At 46.0% G+C, this 19,893-nt stretch overlaps 1 protein-coding gene across 1 annotated transcript; it reads left to right on the forward strand.

Annotated features, from left to right (window-relative positions):
* Nucleotides 1–1,409: 1,409 nt before the first annotated feature.
* Nucleotides 1,410–13,661, forward strand: rabl6b (RAB, member RAS oncogene family-like 6b; the record flags this gene model as incomplete). Its single annotated transcript, XM_079221629.1, has 17 exons — nt 1,410–1,539; nt 1,607–1,741; nt 1,851–1,865; nt 2,063–2,110; nt 2,268–2,297; nt 3,055–3,107; nt 3,476–3,564; nt 8,636–8,776; nt 9,482–9,587; nt 9,665–9,768; nt 10,070–10,464; nt 10,593–10,740; nt 11,479–11,667; nt 12,345–12,603; nt 12,674–12,869; nt 13,052–13,110; nt 13,197–13,661. 17 exons carry the CDS (start codon nt 1,410–1,412, stop codon nt 13,386–13,388), a joined length of 2,289 nt encoding a protein of 762 aa, XP_079077755.1. The 3' UTR covers nt 13,389–13,661.
* Between the last annotated feature and the right edge of the window lie 6,232 nt (nt 13,662–19,893).

The raw sequence follows: 19,893 nt of genomic DNA on the forward strand, positions 1-19,893 counted from the left end.
GACCAGCTGATCCCTGGTCTGATGTGAGACCAGCTGGACCAGGTCCTCTGTGAGACCAGCTGGATCAGGTCCCCTGTGAGACCAGCTGGACCTGGTCCTCTATAAGACCAGCTGGATCCTCTGTGAGACCAGATGGATCAGGTCCTCTGTGAGACCAGCTGGTCCTCTGTGAGACCAGCTGGACCTGGTCTGATGTGAGACCAGCTGGATCAGGTCCTCTGTGAGACCAGCTGGATCTGGTCCTCTATAAGACCAGCTGGATCAGGTCCTCTGTGAGACCAGCTGGACCTGGTCTGATGTGAGACCAGCTGGACCAGGTCTTCTGTGAGACCAGCTGGACCTGGTCTGATGTGAGACCAGCTGGACCAGGTCTTCTGTGAGACCAGCTGGACCAGGTCCTCTGTGAGACCAGCTGGACCAGATCCTCTGTGAGACCAGCTGGACCTGGTCCTCTGTGAGACCAGCTGGACCTGGTCCTCTATAAGACCAGCTGGATCCTCTGTGAGACCAGCTGATCCCTGGTCTGATGTGAATAATGCATCCTCCTCTGTGACAGTTGGGTTTCATAGGGAAGCGGAGCAGCTATTTATTTATTTATGTATTTATTTAGTATTTCTCTTTTAATCGACTATTCTTTTTGGATAGTCCTCGTTTTGTGGATTAGGAATGGCACGATTTTTGGAGACCGGTATAAAACTATATTCTGTATTGTTTTGTCGTATTAAGTTTATTTGTACGGCACATTTCAGACATGGTGACATTTAATGTGTTTTACATAATAATAACATCAATAGATACAATCTAATTAAAAGACAACAAAGTAAATCAAATTAACAGGGAGTAAAGATGAAAGGTAAGTAATCCTGAATACATTAAAGTGTAATAAACACTTCAAAGGGTTTTAGGTTTCTTGGTTCAGAGTTCAGAGCAGCAGCTCTAATGACGGCGTGTTCCCCCGGTGATCAGTGTCATTATTCATCTAGAACGATTATTATGGACGCTTAGCTATATGACTCATGGAGCCATGTCTTTGGGACACGTTTGTTCTGTGTTGATATTTATGGACAGCAATAACCAGAATATCATACGTTTTCTTTTGTGTTTGACACATTTCTCTTTCTTTTATCGTGCCGACACCTTGCAAGTGAATTCCCGACCATAACCTTTGTCTTCCTGTGTGTGTTCATTCACAGACGATGACCTCCACCTCTGACTGGCGACCCAGAGCTTCCAGTCCGCTCTAAGAGACCGCTGCTGACTTCAGAGACGGTGTTTAGTGGGCGTGGCTTCATAAGTGCTTGTGAGCATGGGCCCATAACGTCCTCCTCCTCCTCCAGACGCGCCGCTGCACCATCCCGTCGAGTGACAAGTTCCACCGGTACCGAACCAGCCCGCCACGCACCGCAGACATGTTTTCAGCCCTCAAGAAGCTGGTGGGGTCCGAGCCGGGGCAGCTCCGGGACAAGAACATCCCGGCTGGCCTGCAGTCCATGAACCAGAGTCTGCAGAGACGCTTCGCCAAAGGGGTCCAGTACAACAGTGAGTGATGCTTCTGCTTCTGCCTGTTGGTGAAGGTGAGCTGTTCACTGACTCTCTCTCTCCGCAGTGAAAATAGTGATCCGGGGAGATAGAAACACCGGGAAGAGTACTTTATGGCATCGGCTGCAGGGCAAGAAGTTTGTGGAGGAGTACCTGCCCACTCAGGAGATCCAGGCCACGAGTATCCACTGGAACTACAAAAGTAAGTATGTGTGGTCTCTGTGGACGTTGCATCACCTCTGCTCTTGCTGTGTTTCTGTTTGGGCGAATATTTGACATCTGCCGTTCTGTGCCTCGCTGATGTGTTTCAGTGGCTCCATATCAAGGTAACACTTAGCCTCAGCTAACCCTGTGTAGAGTAGCTGTTAGTCGCTCCGTACCAAGCAGACCTCTTCCACCACCACCACCACCTTTAGCGTTAGCCGTTGGATCCATATAGAGTCGCTTAACCGCCTGCACATTTGAGGTGTTTGAATCTTTGGCCTAAGGGCATGAATAATCCAGCACCCTTTGTTTCCCTCAGCGACTGACGATGTGGTGAAGGTGGAGGTGTGGGACGTGGTGGACAAAGGTGAGTGTTGACCGAGGCCCGCCTCTCTCTGCTGTCAACCAGACGCAGGATTTCATGACGGACACGTCGGTTCTGCTTTGTTTGTGTTTGTGTCCTCAGTGTTGACGTTGTCTTCTTTCCCTTTCCTTTTTTTGCACCTCTCTTGCACTCATCTCAGGTCAAAAATATCCTCTTCCTGAAGGTGTAGGTGAGCGGCACCGTAGTGTGTAGAGTGAACTGCTTGTGTGTGTTTACGCCCCTCGTCCCGCTCTTATCTGAATGTCAATATTCCCAGAGCTCTGCTGCGTGGCTACTTTTCTTTCTGCTGTGAGTCTGAGTGACGTGTTCCTTTCACACCGAGGGCTCAGGAGGTGGACCATCGTGGGTCTGAGGGTCACCGGCGCTGAGCGACAATGGAACCGGGGTTGATTTGTAAAGCGACTGGCACGCCGTCAATGTGGCTAACAACTGGGGGCGGGACAAATTATGCCATTTATGCACCGCAAATACCTCTCAGTAGTTTTTTCTGCTTGACTCCTTCTGTTCCGTTTGGCTGACATTTCAGCTGCGATCTGGAACAGGTAGTGAAGCCCCAGGTATCGAGCACTACAGACTAACTTCTGCTCAGTTCATTCACCGTAGGCTGATATTCACGTGTAACAGAAGAGATATCTTCCAGCTGTGATGGGTTGTTCATCATCACAAGCCGTCCCATCTGAATGGTCATGACCAGGAATGAACTGGTGTTGACTGTTTGAATGGACAGAGGAAGGTTTGCGGTCCCTCCCGGCTCCTCGGTGTGAAGGAGGTATTACTGTGTGAAGGACGATGTGAGTTAACATACGGCTGTGAGATGCTGTTCCATGAGAAAGGTGGCTGCTGCTCTGCTTCTTTTACTCACGTGGTCATGAAGCAGTAAGCTTTTCTTTCAGCTCGTCTAAACTCGTGATCTCTTGTTCTTTCAGGAAAAGGCAAAAGGCGCGGAGAGAATCTGAAGCTGGAGAATGAGCCTCAAGAGGTGATTATCACACGGCTGTCATGTGTTTAGCATGTGGGTCAGAGTCCGCTGAGCAGTGGGTCTCAAAGGGGGTTTAAGATATATATATATATATATTTAAAATGAGCATCCATTAAGAAATCCTTTAAAAATAGTTATTTAATAAATATTCAACAAAATATGAGTGTACATTCATGAACTGAATTGTATATATGTTCTATATTAAATCAGACAGCGCTGTGTATTACATCTTTGCACTGGTCAGGAGGTACTCGGCTGAAACTGCTTTCACATCATGAGAAGGTTGAGAGCCGCTGAGTTCGTCTGGTAAGAAGTGTTCTATCTCCTCCCTGCATCATGTGATCAACCCTTTGTTCTGCGCGTTGCAGTCGGACGAGGTGGCCCTGGATGCAGAGTTCCTGGACGTGTACAAGAACTGTAACGGAGTCATCATGATGTTTGACATCACCAAGCAGTGGTGAGTGTATGAATGCTGTATTATGGGATGTATGAGTGGGCCACGAGAATGCTGTATTATGGGATGTATGAGTGGGCCACGAGAATACTGTATTATGGGATGTATGAGTGGGCCACGAGAATACTGTATTATGGGATGTATGAGTGGGCCACGAGAATACTGTATTATGGGATGTATGAGTGGGCCACGAGAATGCTGTATTATGGGATGTATGAGTGGGCCACGAGAATGCTGTATTATGGGATGTATGAGTGGGCAATGAGAATACTGTATTATGGGATGTATGAGTGGGCCACGAGAATGCTGTATTATGGGATGTATGAGTGGGCCATGAGAATACTGTATTATGGGATGTATGAGTGGGCCATGAGAATACTGTATTATGGGATGTTTGAGTGGGCCATGAGAATACTGTACTATGGGATGTATGAGTAGGCCACGAGAATACTGTATTATGGGATGTATGAGTGGGCCACGAGAATACTGTATTATGGGATGTATGAGTGGGCCACGAGAATACTGTATTATGGGATGTATGAGTGGGCCATGAGAATACTGTATTATGGGATGTATGAGTGGGCCATGAGAATACTGTATTATGGGATGTATGAGTGGGCCATGAGAATACTGTACTATGGGATGTATGAGTAGGCCACGAGAATACTGTATTATGGGATGTATGAGTGGGCCACGAGAATACTGTATTATGGGATGTATGAGTGGGCCACGAGAATACTGTATTATGGGATGTATGAGTGGGCCACGAGAATACTGTATTATATGGGCTCATTATATCTTACCATAGCGACTATATATGGACATGACTTTATTATGTTTACGTTATTGATGCTGCTCGGTATGTTTACATGTGTGTTTGTTTTTATAGAACTTTTAGCCAACATGATGCCAAAAATAAATAGTATGGGCTCTGCTACTGTTATATTATATGGGCATTGCACAGACATTTCACATTTCAATTAACAGATCCCAACAGACCATTTATGTTTCATTTACTTATTTTTTTACATTCCATTCACATTTTCAATTCCAATGTCTGAATATCTTTGAGAATGAAGTGAATTGCTCTTACATGCAGTACATGTAGTACTATGCTGTTATATTAACACTATAACTGTGGCATAAAATGGTCTTAAAATGACTTATCATTTGTTGCTGGGACGATGTTCAAAGCAACAGGAGTTTCTGAGGTCTGAGGTCTGAGGTTGTTCTGAGCGTCTCTGTGACTCTGCTACAATATGCATGAGCAGGTTAGGTTTCACGGCTGGATTCTGTTCAGCTTCAAAGGTAAAACCTCTAAAGACATTTCAACACGGCTATTCTTGCCTTTACGTCTGAGGGAATAGATGGAGATAAAGGAACAAGTCAAATACTACCATGAGGGACTTGATGACCGATATATGTTGACATGTTTGTTGTTGTTGTGGCCGTGGTGTGCTGACGTGTTACTTTAATGCATCTGAACCATCTTGAGTTAGTAAAGTATTCCCTCAGTTTATTGTGTATATTCTGCCTATAAACTATTCCAGGACTGACTTTCCCCAATCCCAATCCCTCAAACACTCACCTATGACCTCAACTTTTACCCAGAGAAGGTGACGTTATTTCAGGGTAAAGTTAGCCAATGTATGCCCTGGAAGTCATCTTCCTTCAAATCACCCTCATGTTCCCCAGTGTCCCTGTTGCTTCCCCTAACTCTGACCCAGAGTCCCATGTACTTTTATAGGGGCATTTCCCCAACCTCAACCCAGAGAACGTGACCCGAAACCTGGATAAAGTAAGACCATGTGTGCCCTGGAAGTCATCTTCCGCCAAATGACCGTTGACCTGAGCATCAGAGCATAGAACATTGGGATCAAAGCATAGAACCTTGAGATCACTGCATAGAATCAGAGCATAGAACATTGGGATCAAAGCATAGAACCTTGAGATCACTGCATAGAATCAGAGCAAGATGTATTTCATTCTTTCTTTCTTAGAACCTGAGGATCAGAGCATAGAACCTTGAGATCAAAGCCTAGAGCCCCTGATGTCAGAGCATACAACTTAGTCTTAGGAATGTATTTTCACAAATGTACAAGGCTCAGCCGAATGGCAAAGCCTGTCAAAAATAGGTTCAACTCATTGGTGTTCCTCTCCACGGAAATCTTTAGTAAAAGGCGAAAGACTTGTGCGTTATGAAGAGAAACCAAAGTAAGTATTGCCCTCTTGTCAAGAGCAGCAGGTCATGTAGTCGTCCCAGTCAAATGTCTCACGGTGCGCCTCGGTTGACGTGCCGTGTTCAAAATAACAGGACACATCCATTACCATGGCCATATTTTAAAGAGGGCATTCCCCCACATTTTAAAGAGAGCAACAGTGCCCATTGGATAGTTGTTGTCCCTTACAATAGAGGGGCATCAGTAACAGGTACACAGGCCCTTTGTTTGACACATGTCCTGAAGACCGACAGCGACTGAGACTTGTATCGTTGATGACAGAATCAAAGTCAACAGCAGACTGCTCCATTGGATTGGTGTTTTGTTGTCCACAAGGCATTTGAAGGGTGCACCGTTCCCAGCAATACTGCAATACCGGGTCAATGCGTGGAGTGAACGGAGCAAGCCCCTTTTTCATCTCCCAAGGCTAAAAATCTGCTTAATAAGATATCCTCATATAGAGGACATATCAGATATTAAACTGATAAGAACAACAAAGGGCACTGGGTTTAATGGATCTGCCAGTACGAGCAAGTCCGGGGGGGGGTCCAACTCCAGCCACAATCCTGCAGTTATCATGGCAGCTGTGTCCCCCATTTCCTGTTCCAACTCCTCCGCTCCCCCAGTCTCATCTGGGATACTACCTCCCAGCTGCAGGGCTCCTCCCTCCTCTGCTTCCTCAGCAGCCCTCCCTTGCTGCTCAGCTCCTTCTTCCTTCCCACTCTCCTTCTCGGTCATCGCAGCCTTCCCCTTCTTAGGTCTCTTGCTCTGTGTCCCCTCCACCAAACCTCCGTACTCCATTGGAAATTCTGCTTCAAAAGCCTGCGACACCTTCCGCGCCCCTGTAGGTTTTGCAGCCTCGACATACGATTTATTCCGGCCTGAGCAGCTCCGAAACAGGTGGTCCGAACCACCGCATCCGTGGCAATTCTTCGGTACGCTGCACTCCTTGCTTGTGTGTCCCGCTTGCCCACAGAAGCGGCAGCGGTCTCCAGGGCAGGCTCCCCAATCGTGGCCAGACTGCCTGCATTTCCTGCAGAAAGCTGGTTGGCGTGGGTAAAACAGGTAGCCGCGATCTCCCCCAAGGCTGAACAAGGCTGGCGGGTGCTTCAGGCCATCCAGTCCTTCCGGGTCGGGACACAGGAGCATCTGAAACTGCCGCCGTCCAGTCCAGAAACCCAGGGGGTCCTTGACGTACTTAGCCTCTGTCATTACTTTGCCGTACTGGCACAAAAATGTCGCTAGCGCTCCATCGCCAACAAAAGGATTGTACATGTGTACTGTCACTGTTCGGAAATTCGGTCTGTCCAGGTTTAAAACCTTGTAGCAGGCCAGAGGGCTCACCTCAGCTTCTCTTATGCAATCGTGAATTACCCTTAGAAAGATGGGTTTGTCCATCATGGTGACGTCAAATGCTTTCTCCTGCTGGTTCCACTGGACGCATAAAACTTCTTCAATCTTCAAATGCAGCTTCCCCATGATGACTCTCCCGACGAAGAACTCTCTGGCCATCAGTTTCTCCTCTTCTGTAGTTATCCGGAACCTCAAGGTATACCTCAGCCCGACCTTTGGGGTCTGCTGTTTGATAGATCCTTGTGTGTAGTATATTCACTTCAACTTTTTCCACTCTGGAGGCTTCCGTGAATGTGGGAGGTTTCTTAAAACACGTCTTAAGCAGAGATTTATGCAAATGTTCATACCCAGCATGCACCAAAGCAATGGTGTTTAGACTTAAAGGTTATAACTTTTCCATTTTTGAACCGAACGACAGTTTTTTTTTATTAAAAACTCCTTGGTAACAGTCCAGCACATTGTTTTATTGTGATTTTTCTTCTATTATTATTATTTAGGTCATTATCTTTACACAGAGGGGTCTTACAACTCTGTAGGTTGTTTAAGCCTTGAACCTTGGAGTTGGAAAAACTCAGGGCGGCTCGAAAAGGCATTTTTGGAAAATCTTGCTCATATGCTGGATGTTCGTAGTTATGATCAAAATATGTTATATAAGTGTTTTTTTTGTTGTTGTTGTTGTTTTTAAATATACATTTTTCCGCAAATAAATTCAGAAAGAAATGATATAAAATAACACAAGTGTTATAACTCATTTGAGGTTCATACTAAAGCCTCTATGGTGGGTCCGGGCTCAAAAGGTTAAGCCTCGAGCCACATACCCGGTTGGGAAGCTGACTAACATATTATATTGTTCATTTTAGTTTTTTTCCGTGGATTTGTTGTCCATGTTATCCTAAAAGCAGATATATATGTGATCATATTCAACTTTGTTGACCCATAAAGGCCAACATTTAGTTACAGCTCACAACAGCGGCAAGATATTCAATTAAATTCACCATTTTGCCCCAGAGGGCTTTACATATGTACACATAACGGGGCACACGTCTGTCCTAGGACCCTCACACTGGTACAGCACACGGTATGTCTCTTTGTGCCTAATATGGAGTTATGTAATAAAACAACTATGGCAGTATGGATCATTCTTTAGGCCTCCACTGAACTTCACTCTGGGAAATATATGGCTATCATATGGATATCATGATTTGAGACAAGACATCATGAGGTTTTGGACATGTGTTCTCTCCTCCTGGTTTTAAAGGCTGCATCGTTCTCTGAACTCACCATTATGACTTGGTCATAACATCCAGTTTACTGATGGCTATTTATCAAAGATCGTATAGTTTGTGAAAAGCCCAGAGAGTCGCTCTACAATATCAGAGCATGAGTGATATCGAGGTGTTTGGTAAACATGACTGATGTTTAAATGTATTCCATATCGCCCTGACGTCACTAAATCATTTCCATCAGCGTCTCATCACCTCACATGCTCTTGTCCATCGCAGGACCTTTAACTACATCCTGAGGGAGCTGCCCAAGGTGCCCACCCACGTGCCGGTGTGCGTGTTGGGCAACCACCGGGACATGGGCGAGCACCGCGTCATCCTGCCCGACGACATCCGGGACCTGATCGCCGGCCTGAACAGGTACAGCAGCCGGGAGCTTTGAGGCCGAACACTGCCATCTGCTGGTTGTACAGCGCATAGCAGCCAACATGCAACACCTACACGTGGGAATAGTTGTGCAATATGTGGCGTCTGACCGTGAAGACGGACTTTCATCAGCAAATGACGAGACTGCATCACAGCGTGTGATCAGGGCACAGAGCCACAGGCGCTGGAAGTGAAACTCTAACGAGGGTTTTAGAGGAACTAGATTACTAGAGGAAAGACATTTGATGGAGAAAATGAATTATTGCCCGAGCTAAAAACAGAAAACGCTCCCGGGAGCGTTGTGTGATCCTCGATGAGGTATTTTCCTCTTGATTCACTTAAAGTCTAACACTTAAAATAAAATAAATTAGTTTTAAATTGTATTTAAGGGATTATTTATTTCCTCAGTTTAGTAGACAAACACACATGTTTCCCCAGTTCCTGCCAGACAGTAAAAGACATAACATCCCTGCTGCCAGCCAGGAGCCGTGCTGACGTTACCCTAAAACATTGACATATATTAAAGTGGCATTCATCAATATGTTTGAAGAGCAGCGGATGAAGTCTCTGTGGCTCAGTGACAAACCTGAACTGTCAGCCAAGCTTCAACATGCTTGCGTCTCTTTCTTTGATGCAATAAAAGGACAAATATGCTGCGTATGTAGGAAAAGGTCCTGAACGTCTTCTTGTGTTTGACAGGCCGATGGGAGCGTCTTACATCCACTACGCAGAGTCCTCCATGAAGAACGGCTTTGGGTTGAAATACCTGCACCGCTTCTTCAACATCCCCTTCCTGCAGCTGCAGGTACTCTTCTTTCAGGGTTTATACACCAGCTTCCACTCACATGGGAAACTAAGGTGTGTGCGTGTGTGTGTGTGCAGAGAGAGACCCTCCTGAGGCAGCTGGAGACGAACCAGCTGGACATGGACGCCACCCTGGAGGAGCTGTGTGTCCAGCAGGAGACGGAGGACCAGAACTACGAGATGTACGTCTGTTTGTTCCTCTCTTCCTGTGCAGCTGATGCTTTCTTGTGCACCAGAAACTTGAAAACAAAGTTGTTGCACATGTCCACTCATTTTGCTTATGATTAAAAGTTCAACAGTAAGAAGGTCTTGGTGTGTCTGGGCACAAAGACGCGTTCATCTGAGTTGAACTAATATGCATTTTCTTGAGCGGTTAACGATCTTAAAGAGCAGGACGTCGAGCAGCGTTCGCGCTCCACGGTCTTCGTGCCTCGGATGACATTGCAGTGCATCGTACTTCACTGACCGCTGTGATTCCTGCAGCTTCCTGGAGAACCTGGAGTCCCGCAGTAAGGGCTTCGGCTCTCCCGGTCCCGCTAACGGCCAGAGTCCCGACTCGGGCTCCCAGTCCCCCATCGTCCCTCCCAGCGGCGCCTCCACGGGCAGCTCCAGCCCCGGCACCCCGCAGCCTCCAGTTCCCTCCCTGGCGCTGCCGCAGTCTCCGTCCGTGTCCGTGTCCGCCTCCTCCCCCCCGCCGCCACCGCCGGCAGCCGTCAGCGCGCCGCCCCCCGCCGCGGTGGAGTGGAAGCCGCCGGCCCAGTCGCCCGAACACCTCCAGGCCTCGGCCGCCCCGGGAGGCTCTGCTGCCCAGAAGCGCGGCTTCATGTCCCGCTGGTTTGGCTCATCTCCTGCCGCCGAGGCTCCGCCTGCTGCGCCAGGTGAGTCTTTCCTCAACACTACCGAGTAAAGACTCTGCAGCGGTGCACACGCCGTCTGCACCCACTGTTGATGCTCTCCTCTGATCAAAGGACTGGAATTAACTTATTGTGCTCTATGTTCTCCTCAGACGAGCCGCCCGCACCGGTGTGCCCGTCTCAGGTCCAGAGTGTGGACGACTTTGTGCCGGACGAGAGGCTGGACAGGAGCTTCCTGGAGGACAGCCTGCCCTGCAGGACCAGAGCGCCGCAGCCGGCCCCGGCTCTGGACAGCGACAGGTCAGCCTTCTGCTTGGATTTGGACCAGTTCAGTGTTTTGCTCTTAGCCTCAACATGGCTTTATAGTTGTGATGTGACGAGATTTACAAGTTAACTTCATCAGCATGTAAACAAGTTGTGTTCTGTACATTTAATGGCATGAGGTTCTGGGATGCACGAAGCACCTTAAGTTAAGATCTTCCTAAAAGTTTTAATTAAGAAAAAAATGTATCTTACGGTTTCCTTAAAATAAGATAAGATAATCCTTTATTAGTCCCGCAGTGGGGAAATTGCAGGATTACAGCAGCAGTGCACACATTGCACTTAAAGTTTAGCCTTGAATATTTAAAGATGTTCTCCTCATCTTGGTCTTAAGGAATTCCTTAAAGTTAGTCGAACATTTGCAACCAAAGTAAGGAGAAAAACTCCAACATGGCTTCATGTCACTAAATGAAAGCAGAGGCCAGGAGAACCCAATGGATCCTCCTCAGGATGAGCTTGGATTTGGTTTTGAACTTTCCAGTCAGTAAGAGGCGAGGTATTTCATATCCACTGGTCAACTGTGTTTGAGGTTTAAATAAGAACTTCCAAATCAACATCCAGCTAGCCTGCTAATGAAATAAAATAACCAGTGCTGTAGCTCAATCGCCCGGCAATACCAGTGATGGAAACTGTAGTATCTGAAGCCGTACGCGTCTCACCACCTGGCCGTTTGAGAGCGGGTTAAAGAGAAAGAGACCGTTGTCCTGTGTGTCCCAGTGAGGGCGAGGACAGAGGGAACCCCATGGTGTCTGGCTTCCTGGACGAGCTGGACCCCGACGACACGGAGCCCAGCCTTCCCCAACCCAGGACCCTGCCGCCCAGCAGAGACGTCGCCCTGACCAGCGACGAGGAAGACGGGCTTCAGGCTCACAACCGAGACCTGGACAGTGACCCGGAGCTGAAAGCGTGAGTCCTTCCTCCCACTGGAGGATGTTCCTGAGGGTTGACGAGCCAATGTGTCCTAGTAAAGGTTAACCAACCAGGTTATTCATGTTATACCAGCCACATCTATGTAAATAACCACAAAGCAGCAGGATCACCAAAGAGAAGTCCAGATGAGAGTATTTCAGCAATACATTGTCTCTGCATTTAAAGGAACATTCAAAATGTGAATGCAATCAATCAAAAGCCGTGTTGTGTTTGAATTCTCCCAAGATCCAGGAGGAATGAAACCTGCTCTCTGCGGGCTTCATCCTTTTGACATGTCATCAGGCTTCATATTAACATTGTTTTCCTAGTTCTGTACAAACAAAACATAAATATAAATGTACTGAATAGTTATTTATTAAAATAATGGTATCCGATACCAGATTGTCAATTGTCCCAATCCAGCTATTTGAGTATTGGACCTATATTCAGTGTAGTAATAACAAATAGTTGCTTTCAGTGTTTCCAGTGCTGGAATAGCTAAAGCTTCCTACTCCTAGTTTCTCTTCACCTTGGTTTCTATTTCTTCATGCGGCTGCTTCTGTGACTTTTTGATGAGAATCCTGAACATCAAAGGTCCCAGATAAAGATAACGATGTAGAATATAAACTGAATTGTACACGGTGTTGACTGACACGTTCCCCGTCCTGCTGCAGGCCTGTGGCCCTCATCACCAGACCAAAGCCGGCCTCTAAAGCTGCAGAGCTGCGAGGTCAGAGCGCAGCGCCCGTGTCCCTCGCCTTGACCCCCGCGGCAGAGCCGCCCCGACCCCCGGGCCAGAAGAAGGGAAGCCCCCCGAGAGCCGAGGACTCCGACACGGACCCCGAGGCCCCGGGGGCCCACCAGACGCTCTCCTACGTCATGGACGACCCCGACTTTGAGGCCGAGGCGTCGGACACACCGAAGATAACGAAGGTAAAGCAGAGCGGGTCGAGGTTGGTCCAACATTCGGGCGTTCGTGTTTCGACTGACCGTCTCTTCACAGGATATCTTTCCGGTCAGAGACGAGCTTCTGTCCGACCTCTCTGACGATGACGTGCAGTTGGCCAACGCGCCAGAGCCCCTGAAGCCCACCGTGATCTCCTTCAAACACAAAGACGACACCGACCTGTTCGGCCTCGGCTTCCAAGAAGACGCTCCGGCGGCCAAGGAGAGCAGCGAGGAGCAGGAAGGCAAGTCATGTGACTTCTGCCTCACTGCTCAGTGACGTTTGTACCAATGTCCCCAGGGTCCACCAATAAGCTGTTCTAATGAGGGACTTAACATTATATCTGCTTTGTTGAGTCGTATATAACACGGCAGTCTCGAGTCTGAAGAGTAAACGCAGTCCACAAACCAACTGGTGTCTCTGTTCCTCTTTCAGACAAAGAAAGCAAACATTCCTCCAAAGACAAGAAGAAGAAGAAGAAGAAAGTCAAAGAGGTGAAGTCTTATGTTACACACACTGAGTGCAACGCGTCTGAAAGACGGCAACGTCATCACAATAACTTGTGCACTTCCGTTTTCAGGAAGACGAAAAGAACAAGAAGAAACACAAACCGAAGAAGAAGGAAAAAGACGAGGCTGCAACGGGAGACGACAAAGAGAAGAAGAAGAAGAAGTCCCGGACCAAGAAAACGGAAGTGGACGAGCTGGAGGACTTCCTGGGCGGAGGAGCAGCGTCCGTCAAAAGAGACGACGGAGATTATGAAGAACTGTAAACAACAACAACCGTCTTGGTTTACTTGATTTGTGAGAGCATAAGCATCTCCAAGCCATCGCAATACACACGGCTACCGACACCACCAGGTAGAGTCACTAAGGACTCTGGTATGTTCCTCCTGATTGATCTACTGTGCTCCATCCAGCCGACAGGAAGAGGCGGGGCACAACGTTGTTGATTGGTGGAGAAACAGATCTGTACTTTGACTCCATTGAATATGTTGACTGAACATTTGTCTTTTGATTTGATCCACTCCCAATCCCAACTGTAAATAGGGTCACGGTTAGTTCTGAATTAGTTTGTTTTGGTGTAATACTGGAGAGCATGCTTACAGTGAGAGTGACTCTAGAGACTGTATCGTCTTTTCTTTCTTCCCTACTGGTCGGCTCAATAGATGCTCTCATGTCTCTGAATGTAAACACTGAGGAAGATTCAGATTTAGTTGGTTTGAAGATGTTTTGTCCGTCAACAACAAAGGAAATGACACAAAACAACGTTTCATCTTTCACCACATCTGAAAACATCTTTGCTTTGTTTTAGCCTCCATCCTCACTTAAACCTTTACACACCAGGCCGTGACGAATGAATGACGGGGAAATGCAGAACACTCGCCTGCAGATGTTTAAATACCAGGAGGACCAACTGTAGGACAGCCTTCCATACTTAAGCTGTTTCATTGAGTTTCTCTCATGAAATGGTCTGAGGGAATTTGAGTTCCTACTGGAAAACAGTTACGCAGTGTATCTGTCGAGGGCTTTTATTGTGAAAGGTCGGCCTGCATCTGTCCTAGCGGATGTAGAGAGTTGTGTTGTTTGCCGGTGAAAAGAGGAGAAGGAAGTGTGGCGATTGCGTTCCTCGTCCTTTGTAGTGCGTCAAAGTGGAAGACACAAGATTCAGCATCTGAGTCCTGAAAAATATAAATGTTTGCCTCGAAAACTCCATGATATTGAGACAGTGAGTCGGTCTGTACTGTTATCGGACAATAAGTCTAACGTTAAACGATCATGGCCATACATCGTAAAATAAGTCACCAACGTTAAATGATCATGGCCATACATCGTAAAATAAGTCACTAACGTTAAATGATCATGCCCATACATCGTAAAATAAGTCTAACGTTAAATGATCGCGATCATGTCCATACATCGTAAAATAAGTCACTAACGTTAAATGATCGTGATCATGTCCATACATCGTAAAATAAGTCACTAATGTTGAATGATCGTGATCATGTCCATAAATCGTAAAATAAGTCACTAACGTTAAATGATCGTGATCATGTCCATACATCGTAAAATAAGTCACTAATGTTGAATGATCGTGATCATGTCCATAAATCGTAAAATAAGTCACTAAGGTTAAATGATCGTGATCATGTCCATACATCGTAAAATAAGTCACTAACGTTGAATGATCGTGATCATGTCCATAAATCGTGAAATAAGTCACTAACGTTGAATGATCGTGATCATGTCCATACATCGTAAAATAAGTCACTAAGGTTAAATGATCGTGATCATGTCCATACATCGTAAAATAAGTCACTAACGTTGAATGATCGTGATCATGTCCATAAATCGTAAAATAAGTCACTAACGTTGAATGATCGTGATCATGTCCATACATCGTAAAATAAGTCACTAAGGTTAAATGATCGTGATCATGTCCATACATCGTAAAATAAGTCACTCACGTTAAATGATCGTGATCATGGCCATACGTCGTAAAATAAGTCCATAACGTTAAATGATCATGTCCATACATCGCAAAATAAGTCACTAACGTTAAATGATCGTGATCATGTCCATACATCGTAAAATAAGTCCATAACGTTAAATGATCATAGCCATACATCGTAAAATAAGTCCATAACGTTAAATGATCATAGCCATACATCGTAAAATAAGTCTAGCGTTAAATGATCGTGATCATGTCCATACATTTCAAAATAAGTCACTAATGTTAAATGATCGTGATCATGGCCATACATCGTAAAATAAGTCGATGACGTTAAATGATCATGGCCATACGTCGTAAAATAAGTCCATAACGTTAAATGATCGTGATCATGTCCATACATCGTAAAATAAGTCACTAACGTTTAAATGATCGTGATCATGTTCATACATCGTAAAATAAGTCCATAACGTTAAATGATCGTGATCATGGCCATACATCGTAAAATCAGTCGATTACGTTAAACGATCATGGCCATACATTGTAAAATTAGTCGATGACGTTAAATGATCGTGATCATGTCCATACATCGTAAAATAAGTCACTAACGTTAAATGATCGTGATCATGGCCATACATCGTAAAATAAGTCCGTAACGTTAAACGATCATGGCCATACATCGTAAAATAAGTCTAACGTTAAATGATCGTGATCATGGCCATACATCGTAAAATAAGTCTAACGTTAAATGATCGTGATCATGGCCATACATCGTAAAATAAATCCATAACGTTAAATGATCATGTCCATACATCGTAAAATAAGTCACTCACGTTAAATGATCCTGATCATACATCGTAAAATAAGTCCATAACGTTAAATGATCGCGATCATGGCCGTACATCGTAAAATAAGTCACTAACGCTAAATGATCGTGATCATGTCCATACATCGTAAAATAAGTCGATAACGTTAAATGATAGTGATCATGTCCATACATCGTAAAATAAGTCACTCACGTTAAATGAACGTGATCATACATCGTACAATAAGTCGATAACATTAAATGATCGTGATCATATATCGTTCAATAAGTCGATAACATTAATTGATCGTGATCATACATCGTTCAATAAGTCGACACCCCGATCATAAACACACAAGCCCCCTCTGACGTGATGAACTCAACTCTTGGTCGCTGTCACTATGCTGCCCCCTGTTGGCACAACAACAGACAGCGGCCGCCTCTTCTCCGCTTCACCGGGTTTTCTGCAGTTTGCCTTGACGAGGTTTTACTCCGAGGGAAGGACTTTCATAAACCGCTGCTTTAGTCTTCTTACTGTAAAGTGTCAGCGAGCCGTTTATCGGTGAAAACGAGAGTCTCTGTTGTCAGGTCGCAGTGAATCAGGACGTCCGTCTGTCTTTCTGCTTTCCTCTGGATCCTCGTTGGACGGCACCACCCTGCTGAGGGCGTGTCCAGGATTTGCGTTATAATTTCTCTGAAACGTCTGTTTGTCCCCGTTGTTTTATCCGCGTGTTATTTATTGCTCCCGTTTGTTGTGTTGTTGCAACGCGTCAGGGTTGAGTTTGCGTGAGTTTGTGCTGAAATTGTCCAACGATCAAAGCACTTGCGGCTTCTTACGGATCACAGCTGTTCATGTCTCCTATAAACGCTCTAACGGTTCACTCCCGCTGCTTTTAACACATGTCCGTGTGATACCAACAGCGAGCGTCTTCCACAAAACAACACCTTTTCTTTTCTTTTTTCCAAACAAGAGAAAATAACGATGTGTATTTTTCGAAGGATTTCATAAGGCCTCCATCTCCCATTCATACATGCTTTACAAATATCTTATGTTTGATATTCCAAAGTTGAAACTATGCAGCATTGATCCTGAATACTGTGTGCTCCTCTTTTTTCTGTGTTTGTATTTTGTCATGTGATTGAGGATAAATGCTGAAAGCCCAGTTTCAAGCCAAGCATGAGACTTCAATGTACAGCAAGAAAATAATGTATAAAGTATATAAATAATGTCCATCTATCTGAAGAGCTTTGTTCCAAAAATGATGCATACGCGCCGTGTGGAAACGATGTCTGAACTGCTACGAAATGATCTGATCAAGAAGGTAACGACGATGATGAGGATTTGTACTTCCAGGTATTTAGTTTTTCCAGATGGATGTACGGCATTTTGGAATGAAAGCCTTCATTTATTTCCCCCATGACATGTTCCATCTTTACACTGTGAGTTTGCCTTCGTTTGGTTTGTCCAATAAATGCAAACTTATTTCTTCATAAAACACATTTGTTGTGTCTTTAAAAACAAAACAAAACAAAATTTGAAAAGTCGTCATGATTTAGAAGATTCTGTGCGTTTCTGCAAAATAAAAGTGCATCTGAAATGAAGCAAGGACTTCCCCCCTCATCACTCCAGCTCACAGCAAGATGGCAGACTGGATCAGCCAGAGCTCTGCTACATCTGGACACCCTTCGGTCCATGCTCCAGTAACCCAGAGACTGGGGTATCTTCCTAGAGACAGGAAGTGCCCCATGTTCCGTGGTAGGACAGGTCTCAACATTGTTGAGGAGATCCAGTCTTATATACGTGCTCGTCATCTGTTACCAGCTGAACAACACTTTTCATTTATGATCACTTGGAGGGAGACAAGGGAAGTGGTGAAATACAGGTCTGGGGAGGAAAGTGAAGATTCTGACCAGATTCTGGCTATATTGTAGGAATTGTATGGGTGTATGGGTATGGTCGTGTCTTTACAGGAAGATTTCTTCTTCAGGAAAGAAAACTAGAGGGGCAAACATTACAAGAATGCTCTCATGTGTTTAATGGATACGGTTGTCAAAAGGACTTACTGAACAAAGATGTGTTACTCAGAGACCAATTAGTTGAACATGTCTGATTGTTACGCAGAGAACTCAAGCAGTTTGTCCAGAGCCACCCCACTGCCACCTTGATAGAGGTCCAAGGTGAGGCCATGACAGCGTTCAAAGCCCTACACCCTTCTCTGGAGAGCATACCCACTACACACTTCTCTGGGGGGGGCATACCCACTACACACTTCTCTGGGGAACATACCCACTACACACTTCTCTGGGGAGCATACCCTCTGCACACTTCTCTGGGGAGCATACCCACTGCACACTTCTCTGGGGAACATACCCACTACACACTTCTCTGGGGAGCATACCCACTACACACTTATCTAGGGAACATACCCACTACACACTTCTCTGGGGAACATACCCACTACACCCTTCTCTGGGGAGCATACCCACTGCACACTTCTCTGGGGAACATACCCACTACACACTTCTCCGTGGAGCATACACACTTATCTAGGGAACATACCCACTACACTTCTCTGGGGAACATACCCACTACACACTTATCTAGGGAGCATACACACTTATCTAGGGAACATACCCACTACACTTCTCTGGGGAACATACCCACTACACACTTCTCTGGGGAACATACCCACTACACACTTCTCTGGGGAGCATACCCACTACACACTTCTCTGGGGAGCATACACACTTATCTAGGGAACATACCCACTACACTTCTCTGGGGAACATACCCACTACACACTTCTCTGGGGAACATACCCACTACACACTTCTCTGTGGAGCATACACACTTATCTAGGGAACATACCCACTACACTTCTCTGGGGAACATACCCACTACACTTCTCTGGGGAGCATACCCACTACACACTTCTCTGGGGAGCATACCCACTACACACTTCTCTGGGGAACATACCCACTACACCCTTCTCTGGGGAGCATACCCACTGCACACTTCTCTGGGGAGCATACCCAATGCACACTTCTCTGGGGAACATACCCACTACACACTTCTCTAGGGAGCATACACACTTATCTAGGGAACATACCCACTACACTTCTCTGGGGAACATACCCACTTCACCCTTCTCTGGGGAGCATACCCACTACATACTTCTCTGGGGAGCATACCCACTACACACTTCTCTGGGGAACATACCCACTACACCCTTCTCTGGGGAGCAGACCCACTGCACACTTCTCTGGGGAACATACCCACTACACACTTCTCTGGGGAGCATACACACTTATCTAGGGAACATACCCACTACACTTCTCTGGGGAACATACCCACTACACACTTCTCTGGGGAACATACCCACTACATCCTTCTCTGGGAAGAAGACCCACTGCACACTTCTCTGGGGAACATACCCACTACACACTTCTCTGGGGAGCATACACACTTATCTAGGGAACATACCCACTACACACTTCTCTGGGGAACATACCCACTACACCCTTCTCTGGGGAGCATACCCACTGCACACTTCTCTGGGGAACATACCCACTACACACTTCTCTGGGGAGCATACACACTTATCTAGGGAACATACCCACTACACTTCTCTGGGGAACATACCCACTACACACTTATCTAGGGAGCATACACACTTATCTAGGGAACATACCCACTACACTTCTCTGGGGAACATACCCACTACACACTTCTCTGGGGAACATACCCACTACACACTTCTCTGGGGAACATACCCACTACACACTTCTCTGGGGAGCATACCCACTACACACTTCTCTGGGGAGCATACCCACTACACACTTCTCTGGGGAGCATACACACTTATCTAGGGAACATACCCACTACACTTCTCTGGGGAACATACCCACTACACACTTCTCTGGGGAACATACCCACTACACACTTCTCTGGGGAGCATACCCACTACACACTTCTCTGGGGAGCATACACACTTATCTAGGGAACATACCCACTACACTT

Source organism: Taurulus bubalis, assembly GCF_910589615.1.
Source record: "Taurulus bubalis genome assembly, chromosome: 8".
NCBI lineage: Eukaryota > Metazoa > Chordata > Actinopteri > Perciformes > Cottidae > Taurulus > Taurulus bubalis.